We start from the raw sequence: 15,010 nt of genomic DNA, 5'->3' as shown, positions 1-15,010 counted from the left end.
TAACAGAGGGTTCAAAGCTATCAGGAGAGTCCAAGAAATATCAATTAGGTATATCTGTTCACACCCACACAGCCCTGAGAGCAGGTCTACCAGAGTTCACAAGCAATTTTTCTTTAATTAAGTTATATTTGTTTACTTTAAGTATCAGTGTGCAAATATAATGCACAGAGGGATGGTGACGGTGGTGGCATCAGGCCCCTTATTTGATTAATCCAGCCGTGCTCCCGATCAATAGTGTGTCTTGTTAGGTCATTCTGTTCAATGGCTTAGGTTCGTTGGGTCATGAGGTTTTGCTTTTCCTACATTTATTTAAACATAGTTGAAGCAGTGCTTGGACAATTATAAGAACACATATGAAGGGAATCAAACATTTAAAAAAAAGAATAGTTTGTGACAATTATTTAGACAGAAATAAAGACTTGTAATTGGACATAGGCAATTTAGGCTAGAAATTGTACCAAATAGAAAATATTCCCAAAGACTGGAACTGGATCACACTGTCTGTCTTTAAGTATATTTCCGGAAGTGATGTAAACACCATAGATTGTATAGTATCAGAGAAGCAGCATCCCTACAGTCAAACAAGAACCACGGTCCATCCTGGAAATAGAGGCGTTCCTTCTAAAAATGTAGTAGTTCACCGGTAACTCCTCCAACATGTGGTAGAAACAGACCTTTATTATGCTAGCACTCTCTCTGAAATGACACAATTTGAAATCTGTGGCGACTCTATATTTCGTGAACGTTGTCCTTGTAATCTTTACACAGGAGGAGGAGGTGGCTCCTGCCTGCTTCTAGACGCAGTTCTTAGTTCGCAGAAATCACTACAGAGTGAGACCTCTCCCCGTCCTCCCTCCTCTCAGTCTTTATTGTGTACATGGCGGTGGTTCTCCGGCGTGTAGCCTGGTGTCATCTTCGTGGCAGGTGAGGAGAGGTCACACTCTCACAATACAACCGTGTGAACTGTACCGGACAGTCTGAGGAGTGTTAACACGGACGGAGCTCTGCTAGGCTCCACATTCATATCTCTGACCGAGAGCTGTCGTGTTAGCTCGTTCTGTGGACCACTAATGTGACAGGACGCGTGAAAGGCACACTTCATGCCCTTAATGTGTGTCTGTTAGCTATGTTTAAACAAGCTCGCACGCTATGAGAAGTATTCGGTGGTCCCTTTGAGAGGCTTTTCCTTTCAGTCACACCGCTGAACTTATGTTGGTGTCATGTGATACCGAGGCATCTAAAAAACAACAGTGAGAAAACTGCAACCAACGGTAACAGTCCCTATGGATTAACCTGACGACTGTATCAACGGTCAGTCCTTAGGCCTTCTGTCTAAAATAATGCATTAATTGTTGCAAATAAAACGACAGTGTGTGTGTGAGAGAGAGGAGAGAATCCGTGGCTCAACAGGTTTTATATTTATACTGCAATATGTCTTTTCCCCTGTGCTCATTTGTGAACTTTTACTCCCTGTGACGTAACTCCTCCCATCCCACCCCACTGTGTTGGTCTTCCTGCTGCTCAAAGGTTGTGTGCAGCAGACAGTCGCTGGTTCCGGTCCGTGAGAGGAAGAAGAGCAGCGATCGGCCAACACTGCAGTTTGTCTTCGTCACACTCAGCTACAGGTAGGTGTTGTCTTGTGGAATGAGCCTCTGTTTCATTGACTTTCATTTAAGTTTAAGATTCGAATTAAACATCCTGCAAAGCTCACAACAGATTTCTCTGACAGTGATGTGAGGGAAATGCTACCTTCAGCCCACTCAGTAACAGACTAAGCTGAAGGTAACATTTCCCCTACATCACAGTTAACCAGGCGCTGACACCTGGATTAATGTTTCACTCTATTAAACACTAACCCAGGTGTGATAACAGTGTTTGGTTGTGATTAGACTTGAAGTCTTTGCCCCTCAGGGTCCACGATGTCTAAGAAGCTGCTGGTGGATGTTGACTGCGGGGTGGACGATGCTCAAGCCATCATGCTGGCGCTGGCCGCCCCCAACACGAAGCTCCTGGGCATCACCTGCGTGCACGGAAACACCACGGTGGAGAACGTGTGTAAGAATACACTGAGAGTCCTGCAGGCCTGCAATAAACTGGAGGTGGGCTAACACACAATCAGTGGGGGTCCCTGTTTGTCTGATCCTGACACGACTTAGCGGTGGATCTTTTCAGAGCGGCGTGTGTCTGTTGAGTGTTGCGACTGTGGCCACACACTAACTGGAATTTCCTGGGGTCATGTGACAGGTCAGGGTGCTGTTTGTGAAACTGACCATCAATGAGTTATTGTTCAAGCCACATGACTGCAGGAAGGAACCCGTGTGAGCTCAGTTAGCTTCAGTAGAAACGTTAGAGTTTATATCAAGCAAATCAAGATTAAACGGTTACATTTTAATACCAAAATAACCAGGGAATATTCTCTGGCTTTAGCTGAGGGTGCTGAAAATAGGAAATGAAAGCAAACATCTGACACGATATTATGAAATCACAATATTCAAGTAAATCAAAGAAAGACAAGTGTTCAGGAATAACTTGCACAGTATTGTGATATTTTCTTGTTTTCAGCTTTTGAATACATGTTAGTGGCACATTTTACACCCTGGGAAAGCATTTTTCTTTCACTCGAGGTCACGGGAATGAATCGGCAGCTGTAAGATGAGCTGTGGTTTCCTTTGTGGTTTCTATCAGTATAACTAGTAATGTGAATGTTGCATAAATTGACAGATGTCTATATAATTCAACATTTTTCCCATGTGGTACGTTTTAAATTTTTCTACCTTTCTTTGTGCCAGATTCCCGTGTTTAAAGGTGCTGATAAGCCCGTCCTTGGGAACCGCGTCGATGCGGGACACTTCCACGGGCTGGATGGGCTGGGAGACGCTCCTGACCCCAACGCTCCAGGTCTGGACCTGGTTCAGAAGGAGGGCGCTGTGTCAGCTATGATCAGGATTGTCAATGAGAACCCAGGCGAGGTGGGAAGTGTGACACAACTCGATGTGTATGTGCACTTCTTTTGGGGACGGTTAACTTCAAATTTAAAAAGATTTATTTTCCCCCTCATCTGAAGAGCTTTTTAACCATCTAGATTGTTTCTGTGTGAGAATCTCATACCCTTGACGGAGCCAGATATAAACATTTTATTGTCTGGATGAACACATAGAACTACGTGTAAGAGGAGAAACCTGTGATTTTTGGGGTGAACTGTCCTTTTAAGTTCTGGGTTTTATTCCCCAGGTATCTCTGGTTGCCACAGCACCCCTTACCAACCTGGCTCTGGCTGTGAGGATAGATCCGTCGCTTCCGAGCAAACTCAGAGGGCTCTACATAATGGGAGGCAACACGGAATGTCGGTAAATTCATAAACTTCTAGTTTTTTTTTAAGACTGTATTTTAGCAAAAGGAATTGAAGGTGACATACCGTACTTTAGATAAAAGTATTTATATAAATAATAACATTTGCACTTCTGCCACTTACATGACTTTGTGCCGGGGAAGCTCATTTAGTTGTCTCCTTTCTCATATTATATCTGTTGAAAAAACTCGAAACTGAATGCCAGTCGTCATTTAGCCTAACTAATGATTAACTGATTAACAAAGTCATTTTTTTGAGTAAAACTGCTAAACATTATCTAATTGCAATTTTCCCAGTTTGAAGAACGCTAATAAACATTTTTTACCATTTTATAGACCAAACAAATTGAGAAAATAATCAACAGATTAATGGAAAATGTAAAAAAAATGGTTAAAATTTAAAACAAGATGACAATTTTTATCTATTTATGGTGCCCTCCAAATAATCAAAAATGTAAATAATCTTTAGCTGTTGTGTTCATATCACTTGAATTCAAATCCTTGTCCATCAAGCGTTCTCAATATTCTGTCTACATCTTTTGAGGGTGAGTTCTGTGTATAATTGGAGGTTTTCTGTCATTTACGCCTTCAGCGCGAGGAAACATCACAGTGTGTGGCGAGTTCAATTTTACAGCTGATCCAGAGGCTGCGTTCATTGTACTGAATGAGTACCAGTGTCCTACATACTTGGCCTGCTGGGAGTTCACCTGCTACAGCAAGCTGTCCTGGGTGAGGCTTCATCTCCCTCCTTCCTGAGTCAAATTACAGCACATAACCATTTTAAGAAAGCAAACGCATCAACAAACTCATCAGAGAAATGTTGCTGCTCTGTCTTTACATCTCTACTGCTGCTGACAGGAGTTTTGTGACGCCTGGTTGGCGCAGGACACCGATAAAGCTCGCTTCATGGCACGGATCTTCCGCTACAGCATGGAGGCATCGAAATCAGAGCGCTTCGAGAAAGAGTTTGTCGGTGGCTCCGGTTTTGTGTCCTGTGATTCGTATGCCATGGCAGCGGCTGTAGATGATTCATTCATCACAGAAAGTGACCAACAACCAGTGAGCGTGGAGCTGACGGGCACACACACCAGAGGCATGATGGTAGTAGACACCGTGGGCTTCCTGAAGAAGGCTCACAAGGCGTTTATCATTAAGAAGGTGGATATGAAGATGTTCGAGCAGATGATGATGGCTGCTTTAAAATAATATAAGCTAATAAAAAATAATAAGGTTTTCTGTTGATTAGTGCCTCTTACTAATCTGTATGTATACCTCATTTCAAGGGCTGGGCAATAAATCTTTATTTTAGAAAAAGTAAATCAATTTTCTCTTCAACTTGCTCCGCCGCCGCTCCCCATGGACTCCCGTAGTTCATAGTGGGCTCTCCATGCATTGAATTTCCACAGAGAAACAAACACAACATTATGGCCGCAATCCAAGAGTTCATTCCTAAAAAAAGGCACGGTCTCTTCTCTAGTTCGGTTTTGTAGCGTCAAACCTCGAACAATAAAAAGGCTGTTGCAACTAAAGGCAGCGGACCAACCCATTCACTTCATCATCTTAAACAGATACATGCATCATAATTACATTGTCATTTGTAGTTAGCTTTTGAGAAGGAAAAAACAAGGATTAAAATCGGAAATCGAGTTTGGTGTGAAAAAAACGGAGATTTCAATTTTTATGCCATATCGCCCAGCCCTACTCATTTGTACAATGAAACTGGTTCATTTATACTGTACTTGAAATCTTGTGTTTCAGTCAGTTGTATTTTCAAAAATTGTACCTCATCACAAATTTTATAAAAACTCCTTTTAGATAAACATTTTTGTCATTCTTTATTTTTGATAAAGTGTTTTTACATAACACACACACAGTCATTCATCCACAAAAAGCTCCAGCCAGTGAGGGCTCCAGGTTTTCTTCAGCACTGATGAGTTGGCAGTCCTTTTGTGTATCAATGTGCATTGTTCTATACTAATTAGTAGTCCATTGCTTCCCAGTATCACGCACATGTCCTTCAGATCAGGTTGGAAAGCTGCTCATAGACTGACCCATGAGCAGAGCTCTTTGACTTTTATCATTACACATATTTACAAGTGCTCATTCAGTAGTCACTCAACCATATGGCAGCTTCAGATGGTTCCTCAGTATCCTTTCCTTCCTCTGAATCTTGACCTTGTGTCCAGCTGTCAGGAGGACACACAGGGGTTAGTCTGCAGCACAGATGAATACCTGAGACAAGTTTCGAGATTTTGAACAAGACAGCAGGATTTGTATTAAACATCAGCAATTGGTTTTCATGAAGTGGAACATGCTTAGTCATCAACACTGGCTTACCATCGACCTCTTGCACTCAAAGAATGATGTCTGCAGGGCTTTGCAGTGGCCTTCCTTCAAACACTCGCTGGGCGTCTTTCCCTCCTGAAAAAATGAATAAGCCAGTTAAATTGGGTCCTTTGCATGAGCAAAATGGTCCTTCCCCAGCAGCAACAAGAGCCTGTTTCTGTGGCTCCCTGTCCCGTCTGACTGTACAGGACTTACTCAACTCTAGAGAACAGTTTTTCTCTAGACTGGATCGCACATTAAAGGGATAGTTTGTGTTTTTTGAAGTGTCACCGATCAGCGCAGCCTCTGTTTGGAGTAGAGCGCCGCTCCAGCCCAGACGCTCATCTTTGTACTGCAGTGAACAGGGTCCAGAGAAAAAGCGAAATAAACCACCTAAAACAAGGCTCACCTTAAAAAATCTCAGTTCAAGTGTACGTTGTATAGAGAAAATTCACACCGCTTTACATCGCTGTCAGACAGCCCTTTCTTTTGGCACTACATTCTACATTTTCTCAACAGTAGAACCTCGGTATTCCTACACATTAGCGCAAGAGGTGATCTGCGAGCGGTGAAATACAGTGCGAGGCCCAGATGCGCTAATACAGCTCTCTGCTTCTCCAAACTGAGGCTGCGCTGATCGGTGATTACGATAGGGAACAGATCGGGTATAGACATGTACTTGATATGACCCCACTTCAAAAAACACAAACTATCCCTTTAATCTGCAGCCTTTAAAAGTTTCCATATGATATGTGGCTCAGCTTTACAATGACAACCCCACTCAGTTTACACATTTACTCATTCGACTTAAGGAAGTTATAAGAGGGAACTGAATGTTAAAGATAAAAAGCCCAAAACAGTTTCCACAAGTGCAAAAAAACAAACACATCAGCCCTTTTTCATTATGAGATTTAACATCTGTATGTATTTTTATTATATGAAAACATGTTAATATTGTTCCTACCATTAAAAATTCCACAAAATTTGATCCACAAACAGGCTGGAAGTGAAATGTTTTGAAAATGTTTCCAACACCGTCAGTACTAAACAATATTTAAGTGCAGTGTTGGAGAAACTACTCTGCAAGCGTAGCTTGTAAAACTACATGAAGTTCAGCCTGGAAATAGATTGAACAAACTACATTTCTACCCCTGGAGAAATGTAGTTTGTAAAACTACTGCTAAAAAAAAAGTAGCTTCAGCAACTTCTCGTGCTCATTATACTAATTTAACTCAGCGTTAAGTAAATCAACATATGGCGAATATGAAACAATAAGATTCACATGCCAGATGAAATAAGCCTCTCAACTCATGTTTTATTTTTTTAAAGAACAAAAGCTTACATTTTTTGGTCTACATCGCAGGAACTTTAAGAGGCACTAGAACTAGATGACAGGGCAGAATCGCTTACTGACGCAGCACATGAGCAGTCTGTCAAAGTTTTTTTTTATCAGACAGCCGGTTCTGTTTGGCACTAAAAACGTCTTGACCAACACTAAAAAGCTGCTCACACGATGCGCTGGCTGGATAAGCATTTGAGTGCTGCCAGGGCAAGCCAATCAGAGGCAGCGTTGGCTTAGCATGTCATGACATGTTTCATGCCTTTTTTCAAAGAAAAATAAAACTGAATTTATTTTACAGGTCTTTTTTTTCCTATATATATATATATATATATATATATATATATATATATATATATATATATATATATATATATATATATATATTTCATGTTATTGGCCAAAATTGTAGTTTATAAATTGAGTAGTTAAATTACAAAAATGACCCAAAAGGTAGTTGAAATACTTGACGCAGCACAAAATATGAATGTAATTTAACAACCAGCAAAATGGTTAAGTGTTAATCTGAGAAGATAAGCTAGCCGCAGTCACGGCCAGTAAACGGGGTGCTTCGAACTACATGCTGTCAGACACATGTACAGGTGGTTGACATGTGTTGACCTGAGTTTTGTGTCTTAGGAGATTTCGTCTGAACTTTGCGGACGCACTAGTTTTCATTTAGGTAGCAGAGGACATTGCCTTACCTTCACCACACAGTCGTGCTGAAGGAGACAGGCCTTGAAGTCCTCTCTGACCCCGGCGCAGGCTCTGATGTCTTCCTCCTTATCCTCGTAATATTTCGGCATTGTGCGGAGTTCACTCTCACACAGATATCCCCTTTATTGTTGAATCTACAGGCGCAAGAGTCAGCTAGCTGAGCGCAGTCACATCGATGTTGTTATGAAAAACTGGCAGCCATGTTTGTCGAACGGCATGATGGGAAAACGGAAGTTGCCTAACGCAGAGTGAATGCTGGGAGGGTTTGTAGTTTGTCGTCTCTGCATAGTTAAGAACGTTAACTGTTATACATTTGAAAGCAGAAATGTGGATTTTAGTAATTTTGAATTGGACTTGATTCACTGTTAAGATGATTTGCAACTTCACTTGACAATATCAGTAACTGGAGACTCGACTTAATGATGTTAATGACTCGTGACTTGACGTGAGACATGAAGACTGGAACGAATGTTCATTTTATGTTTACAGTTTAGTTTTTGAGTATTCTGGTGGTACAATTTAGTGGAATTTCACTTTTAAAAGATGATAGTGATCTTTTTAGACAGAATAAATTAAATCAAGAAACACATGAGCATTTCTTTGATTACTTTTAGTTCCCTGTATGAAGACCGAAGAATCTCGGTGGAGATGGACTTGTCTTTTTTGAAAAAAATTGACTTGGGATGTGCTTGAGACTTGGACCACATGACATGGGTTACATGTCTGCTTCGGCAGATCAGCATTCATTTGTGAACAGTTATGGCTATGTCAAGTTAAAGTTCTTGTCATCTCATTGTTTGGAGTGACTTTCCAGCTGTTCTCAGATCAAACCCGGTGATGCAGATGGCATGAGTGATGCAAGTACAACAGAATCACAACACAAAAAAATGGCCATGACTTTCTACCAACATTTATCATTTATTTCAAAGATGTCCATGTAAAATGATGTCAAAAACATCAGAGGCAGGCATACACATGTACATGATGAAGGCACATGAACTGATGGGTGTATGGGGCTGTCGAGGAAGGGAAGAGATCCTTTTCTTTTTCATCTCCTGTCCACTTCTCACAAATACAGTAAGGGGGATCACATGACCGTTCATGCTGTTTTCATGCATTCAGTTTCTGTTTGTATGTGGATGCAGGACAAAGGGTGCTTCCCCTTTCAAAACACATTCCACCGGTTGAGTGGCTTTCTCGTATTGTCCCCCGAAGAGGCTGAGATCAAACCACTTCAGTTTTCTTGAGTACAGCTCTAGCATGGATGGTTTGATCAAGGGGTGGAGGAGGCTTCTCTGTCCCAAAAAATGTGAAAAATTACAAATAATAATCACGCATGTGTAAAAGCATGATCAGCAAACACTGTCCCATTACTGTAACAAGTCCACCAAAAGGCACTTCACTACCCCCTTGAACAAACCATTGTGATGTGAAAATAAGTGAATGTTCACTTAAAAAAAAAAACAAAACAAACAGCTTCCTCTCCAAACACTGGACACACACACACACACACGCACACACACACACAAATACAAAACATGTCAAGTGAATTTCAAGAAACTAACAGGTGAAGCAGAAGAGAGAGTGAGGGAAAGGAAGAGAAATAATGTTCATTGCTTTTTTTATATAGTATTTACAATCAGTGAAAGTTCTTACACAACCTCAGCCAAATCATACAACAATGGTGCACTCTGCAGTGATCAGTAGTCATAGTATTCTGTCCAATCAAACAGATACTTGTTTGGACAAAATGAATTGTTGCTGTGTATTTGGAGGGGTCGGTGAAATGAGCATCCCCTGTGGGAAGATGGGAAATTTTAAGTACGATGGTGAAAAGTGTGATGGCAACCAAAAAAAAAAAAAAAAAAAGTGAAAAAGCAGTGCAAATCACGCTGTTTTAGACAATAATCTGGTAACATGTTCATTTTAACCCTTTTCACTTCGATAACACCAAGATATTATTGTCAGCATCCAATCACCAATTGGATTGTGTGTGTCATCTAAAAATGTTAATAAATCCAGCAATCAGAGTGTAGGCAAAAGTGAGAGGGAACAGATTGGAATTGTGTTGCTGAGACAATTTCAAGGGACTCGGGTATAAGGCACGTATTTCCAATTTTGACCAACAGCAGAATCTATTCACAACTCTCCCAATATTTTGTGTATAAGCAGCTGAAATAAAACTGTATTAGTTTTGATCTTTTGCTTCAAGAAAGTGGTACAGCTTCAGCCACTTGCACCGTCAGACAAAGCAACTTTGCAAGTAACTTTAACAGTGAAAATAAAACGTACAATATCAATTGAGAAAAAATAAAATAAAAAAAACAACAAAAAACCCCCACAACAGTACACAAATAAAACAGACTCTGAACTACCATAAACATCTCTTAATAGAATAAAAATATATTTTTACCTCTTGTACAAATTAAAGATTTATTTCAAATAAATTAAGTCACCTTCATAGATCGTCATAGCTGTAACAATATATCAATATAACAATATATTCCTTCGGGAAAATGACGGCAAGGCAATGTCTGATTGGTTGTTACTATAAATGGACACTGAGGTCATACACGGCCTGTCAGACAGTAGGTGAGATAGATAAGGTGTCGTGGTACTTCGTGATGGACTGGGGTCGTTACCATAGAATCCGGCCTACGGTCAAAGTTGTAACCGGCATCCTGAGTTTGTGTTTCAGGACGAGTGGAGTATTAGAGTGTGACTGACAATACTCTGGAGGTGAGGGAAACATTTTCGTCTGGGCTGGTGTTGATCTAGAGCTCCGGCCACCTCTGTCGAGAACAGAGAGCAACTGGCCATTAGTGATGACAACATTCTTGATCATCACGGGCTTTGTTGCTGAGGCGCTAGTGACAGTGCAAAGCCCCAGCTTGCCCAAAAGGTGGCAGCATTGAGTAACAGAGAAGGATTTGGCAGCATCGACACCAGTGGCCAGGTGACTGGTTCTCCCCAGATGTGAAGATTTTGTCCTCATTCGTCCAGACGTTTTCTGATTGTGATCAAAGCTGCTGAACGACACAGTCACTTTGAGAGCCAGAGCTTGGAACGGATGTCTTTGCACGCGTCACTGTTGTTCTGTAGACAGTAGTATTCACATTCTCACAAAATGAATTAAGAGCACAAGAGTGGGGGAGAGATGCAGAAAGAAAGGGAGAAATTGATCGATGAGTAGAAGCAAAGAAAAGAACATTGGGAGGAGCAGGGACAGAGAGGTGGCGTTCCTCAGACAAGCTCAGATGAGCAACTCTAGTGGGCTCTAATGACTTCACTGCTGGTTGCTAGGTGCCAGAGGCCCTGCGTAAGCAGTCTAGAGAATTTTGGTCCCCCTGGGGCCATGTTTCATGTGCCCGCTCCAGAAGAATCAGCCAGCTATCCTCTTTATATGTATCTGCAGGAGGAGAGTAGAGCATCAGCATGTGTTACTGGATACAAACAAGGAGTGGTGGCATTTATCTTGTGTGTGATCAGACAGGAGATGAACAGGTGGCGGTGAGCGATTGGCTTACTTCACTGAGGATGGCCCATACAGCCGAGTCCTTGAGAACTGATAGCCGCAGTGCCAAGACAGGATTGAAGGAAGGATCTACAGCCCCTTCTGCCACTCCTTTCTCAAAATGACCTGCGTGTTTAAGCACACACGGACATGTTGGTGATGGACATACCAATCATATCATCATCATGTTGCTGCTGGATATTCACCCAGATGCAAATTTCACTCCAGATTATCTATCTATCTATCTATCTATCTATCTATCCAAATGTTGTTTGTTTGTATAGCATGAAGGCGCTACAAACTTATATCACGCTTCAGCCAATGGCTTCCATCACTTTTTTTTTTTTTTTTAAATCCTCGCACGGGAGGTTATGAGAAAGAGGCAGGTCCATTTTTCTCACTTTCTTGTGATTTTCCACATTTTTGTTGAGTTTTCATTTCCCAGAGAATCTTGGTGAAAAAAAATCAGCCCCATTTAGGTGGCTGTCATCTGTGAGGCAGTACAAAAGGATACTGCTGAGCCTTGGCAGAGGCCATTTTTTTAAGAAATACCGCTGACAAGGAATATTTCACGAAAAGAAACCAAAAGAACAAAAAAAGTATGATAACAAACGAATGCAGGAAGAGACAGAAAACTTGGCAAGGATAAAAAAAAATCCTTGCAAATAAAACAGACTATGTCCGAGAACATGACTAAGAACATCTCGCCATCTTTTTGCAAACTGTCTTCTATTACTGAAGGCACCATCAGTGTGAGCATTTAATCTGACCATGATGTTCCAGTGCTTTCATTTTCATACACACATACAGCACTTACCGATCCTGTAAAAGCGGTCTTCAGTTCGCTTGTACTTCTCTTTGGTCTGCAATCCCGGTTCCTGTCATATGAACAGGGCGAAAGATGGAGGTCAGTAGAATGAAAGACGAGAAAACAAATGGCCTTTTTTAATGTTCTCATTTGCGCAGCTCTTGAACAGATACCCGTCATGAGTGAATCACAATGTCAAAATGCATCGCCTGTGGCAGAGCAAACGATTCAGTCACGCTCACATTCCTGTCGATAATCAATACGCCTCGTCCCAGAGAGCAGCCGCTCAGTGTAATCTAATCAAAACCGTTTGCACATCACACCACAGAGGTTCGACAGACAGTGTGTGTGTGTGGGGGGAATTATTTCCCTACCGAGACAGGCAGTATTTCCACGGTGGTGTTCTCTATCTTGTCTCCCGGGTGCTCCTGGTTTCCGCTGCGAAACAGGAACCTGCAGAAAAAAATCAAGCGTTATTTGTAATGTTCACATGCATGGATAAGCATTCTTGCACTTTGGTTGCTGCCACACAGACACACTAAGTCCATCGTGTCCCTTTTTGACATTGGGTGAGTTAGTTGAGTTATGCCTACTAAATGAAACATTGGCTCTGCAAAAGTAAGTGCACGCCCTGTGTCATCAGGACATAGCTGTCAGTGCAATATAATTGATAAAAAATTCAAAGCATATGCTTCTCAGATCTCACATTCAGGTCATGGCTGGCTACAGGTTTTGAACATTAAAAAAAATCCAGTACTCTGCCTTTGTGGCCAATTTCTGTCGATTTCAAAGGAACTGAAGGATGACTTGAATTCACAAAAAGGCACAGTGCAGAGAGTGAGCTCCACAAGTAGCTTTGGACTTTCAATCATCATTCAAATGCATGATTGTGCCTCCCTTTCTTTATGTGAAACAAGGTTGTTTTCAGTGAAGTTTGGGGGTGCACTGTGTTTATTTTGCATTAGCAGTGAGCAGCCAGAGAAGGAAAGATGCCAGCCATAGATGGAGGCAGTGACAGGTCACAAAGAATGCTGTATCTCACAACCATTTGCTGACAGGACAACGTCTCATCAGCATAGCAACAGAGTCGGTGTAATTGGTGTCATTCAAAAGCAGTTAGAAACACTTCAGTTACACAGTGGTACACTAGAAAGCCCTTTTCCCCCCACTCACTGTCATTAACTTGCTCAGTGACTGACAGTCTCACACAATTGTTTCTCTGTCCTGCTAAAATTAATCTCCACATGACCACATATTAACATCCTATTCAGGCCAGCTCAGATCCAAAACGTCAACTCTCACCATCAGTTCTTTTTATACTGTCGGTCTTGCTGTCTTTCTACCTCGGCCCCACAGAGAGTAGGAGGCTGGCCTGAGAATGCTTATTTTAGAGCACTCTCATTAGCTCACCCTGATCCCCAGAGACACACACACACACACACACACACACACACACACACACATACCCACACACACACACACAGAAGCTAAGCCTGAAAGAACTGAAAAGGCAGATTTTTTGTATGAGCCTGTATATGTAAATTTGATGCTCATAATAACTATACAGTATATGTGACACTGTGCATGCTTGCCGGATCATGTGAATGCAAATCAATGAAAAGCAGTGCACACAAACACGTACCTCTCTATGCTCACAGGTCTGTCAAATTTGAAGAGGACATAGTCTCCAGTAGTAGGAGTGATGGCCCAGAAGAAGTCCTCTCCCAGGTACGTCTTCTCTAATGTGTGACCCTGATACACCTGTGTCAGACAATACACCACGTTTGTATGTTGATTTTGGAAGACACTGTCTAAAATTAATAACTGCTTTGATTACAGACTGTAGATAACATGGCACACTACCTTCATTGAAGTGGAAACCTCAGCTGGGGGGTTGACATGCATCTTGTGGAGCAGCGGCTTCAGGAAGTCCTTGTCCTACAGGACACAGACAGAGGGGGAAGCCAACATTTCTACACGGGAAGTGGCCGGTACTGTAGCAGCAAATAAATCACTGTGAGGTTGTCAGACTCACTGTGAGCTTTTGGATCTTTCCGGCAAGTGAAGAATGGAGTCCCACATGTTGGAACAGGGAGGGTCTGAACCGCACACGCAGGCTGGACTTCTGACGCTCGCAGTGTTTCTTTAGAAAAGGACAAAAGAAGGATGATACAATCTCCTTACAATGGCAATGTTTCAATTAATGTATTTGTAATGCACATTTTGAAGTCTTGATTGAGAAAATGCAAAAGAAACCTGAGACAATCTTGAAAAGTTTCACAAAAAATTATTTTACGCTGGCTTGGGGCCGTTGTTGCCTGCTTCGAAAGAGAGTTAATGCCCTTAATGTGAAATGGAGCAGCTGTTTCTGCTGTTGACATTTTCCCAAAGCTCTCTCTATTTTTTCACTTGCAGATGGCCAAGGCAACTTGTTAAGTTTCTTCCTCTGTTGAAAGGAATGTTGAAAAGCTGAGCTCAGGCGGGGAAAATCCAATCTCCAGGTTCATTTTGACATTTATGAAGAGAGACTGAGGAGGAAAAAGTCAAAGCGGCCCTTCGTCTTAGACATCATCACCAAAAACAATAATAATGCACGTGCCCTGTTTCTACTGTAGACAAGCTAACAGAACCTCCCGTGCCATTAGCCCATGAAAATCCACCTACCAGAGCCTTTGATGAATTCACATCCTCTGCCAAAATTCAGAACATTAGACAAATAATCAGTGCCACCGTACCAGGTACAGGAGATGTGTCCACCTAAACCTAATACCATGAGACTATTTGGTCCAATCAATGACAAAAACCTGCAAGACACAACATTTTACAGGTTTCTAAAAAATGTTTCAGCCTCCATGACTGCTACTGATTTACTAATTGCCTCTTCTCTAAGGCATCTTCCCTCAAGCCATGAAAACCACAGTTATTCAATCTCTCCTGATGAAGAATAACCAAGACATAT

General features: G+C 41.7%; 3 protein-coding genes across 10 annotated transcripts in view; 1 reads left to right on the top strand and 2 right to left on the bottom strand.

Annotated features, from left to right (window-relative positions):
• Positions 1 to 772: 772 nt before the first annotated feature.
• si:dkey-4e7.3 (uncharacterized protein LOC402865 homolog) lies at positions 773 to 4,590 on the top strand. 5 transcript variants are annotated; one of them, XM_037110549.1, is made up of 7 exons: positions 773 to 924; positions 1,528 to 1,625; positions 1,912 to 2,099; positions 2,790 to 2,969; positions 3,232 to 3,343; positions 3,941 to 4,077; positions 4,207 to 4,590. In XM_037110549.1, exons 1-7 carry the CDS (start codon positions 878 to 880, stop codon positions 4,552 to 4,554), a joined length of 1,110 nt encoding a protein of 369 aa, XP_036966444.1. In that variant the 5' UTR covers positions 773 to 877; the 3' UTR covers positions 4,555 to 4,590. The 5 variants fall into 5 exon arrangements, with proteins under 5 accessions (XP_036966444.1, XP_036966447.1, XP_036966445.1 ...); XM_037110552.1 differs by lacking the exon at positions 773 to 924 and adding an exon at positions 983 to 1,311 and having other exon boundaries at positions 1,890 to 2,099; XM_037110550.1 differs by lacking the exon at positions 773 to 924 and adding an exon at positions 987 to 1,311.
• A 576-nt stretch (positions 4,591 to 5,166) lies between these two features.
• Positions 5,167 to 7,968, bottom strand: LOC119026295 (cytochrome c oxidase assembly factor 5). Its single transcript, XM_037110554.1, has 3 exons — positions 7,717 to 7,968; positions 5,686 to 5,769; positions 5,167 to 5,534 (listed from the first exon to the last, which is right to left on the bottom strand). The coding sequence occupies exons 1-3, from the start codon at positions 7,816 to 7,818 to the stop codon at positions 5,493 to 5,495; spliced, it is 228 nt and encodes a 75-aa protein (XP_036966449.1). The 5' UTR covers positions 7,819 to 7,968; the 3' UTR covers positions 5,167 to 5,492.
• A 655-nt stretch (positions 7,969 to 8,623) lies between these two features.
• mgat4a (alpha-1,3-mannosyl-glycoprotein 4-beta-N-acetylglucosaminyltransferase A) overlaps positions 8,624 to 15,010 on the bottom strand; it is a 34,954-nt gene continuing 28,567 nt past the window's right edge. For all 4 annotated transcript variants that reach the window (XM_037108838.1, XM_037108839.1, XM_037108840.1 and 1 more), the window contains 7 exons: positions 14,087 to 14,194; positions 13,915 to 13,989; positions 13,694 to 13,812; positions 12,426 to 12,504; positions 12,061 to 12,121; positions 11,257 to 11,369; positions 8,624 to 11,138 (listed from right to left, as the gene is read on the bottom strand). In XM_037108838.1, coding sequence (XP_036964733.1) covers positions 11,112 to 11,138; positions 11,257 to 11,369; positions 12,061 to 12,121; positions 12,426 to 12,504; positions 13,694 to 13,812; positions 13,915 to 13,989; positions 14,087 to 14,194 — 582 coding nt within the window. In that variant the 3' untranslated portion in view covers positions 8,624 to 11,111. The remainder of the gene's footprint in view (positions 11,139 to 11,256; positions 11,370 to 12,060; positions 12,122 to 12,425; positions 12,505 to 13,693; positions 13,813 to 13,914; positions 13,990 to 14,086; positions 14,195 to 15,010) is intronic.

Source organism: Acanthopagrus latus, chromosome 9 (genome assembly GCF_904848185.1).
Source record: "Acanthopagrus latus isolate v.2019 chromosome 9, fAcaLat1.1, whole genome shotgun sequence".
NCBI classification, from domain to species: domain Eukaryota; kingdom Metazoa; phylum Chordata; class Actinopteri; order Spariformes; family Sparidae; genus Acanthopagrus; species Acanthopagrus latus.
The sequence above is the reverse complement of the archived record's forward strand: the minus strand, read 5'-3'. Positions and strand labels throughout refer to the sequence as shown.

Coding starts and splice junctions, on each gene's coding strand:
- si:dkey-4e7.3 (XM_037110549.1), top strand. CDS start 878: ATGGCGGTGGTTCTCCGGCGTGTAGCCTGGTGTCATCTTCGTGGCAG. Junction 1,626..1,911: donor TTCGTCACACTCAGCTACAG/GTAGGTGTTGTC, acceptor TTTGCCCCTCAG/GGTCCACGATGTCTAAGAAG. Junction 4,078..4,206: donor GCTACAGCAAGCTGTCCTGG/GTGAGGCTTCAT, acceptor TGCTGCTGACAG/GAGTTTTGTGACGCCTGGTT.
- LOC119026295 (XM_037110554.1), bottom strand. CDS start 7,818: ATGCCGAAATATTACGAGGATAAGGAGGAAGACATCAGAGCCTGCGCC. Junction 5,770..7,716: donor AGCACGACTGTGTGGTGAAG/GTAAGGCAATGT, acceptor TCATTTTTTCAG/GAGGGAAAGACGCCCAGCGA. Junction 5,535..5,685: donor TTGAGTGCAAGAGGTCGATG/GTAAGCCAGTGT, acceptor TCCTCCTGACAG/CTGGACACAAGGTCAAGATT.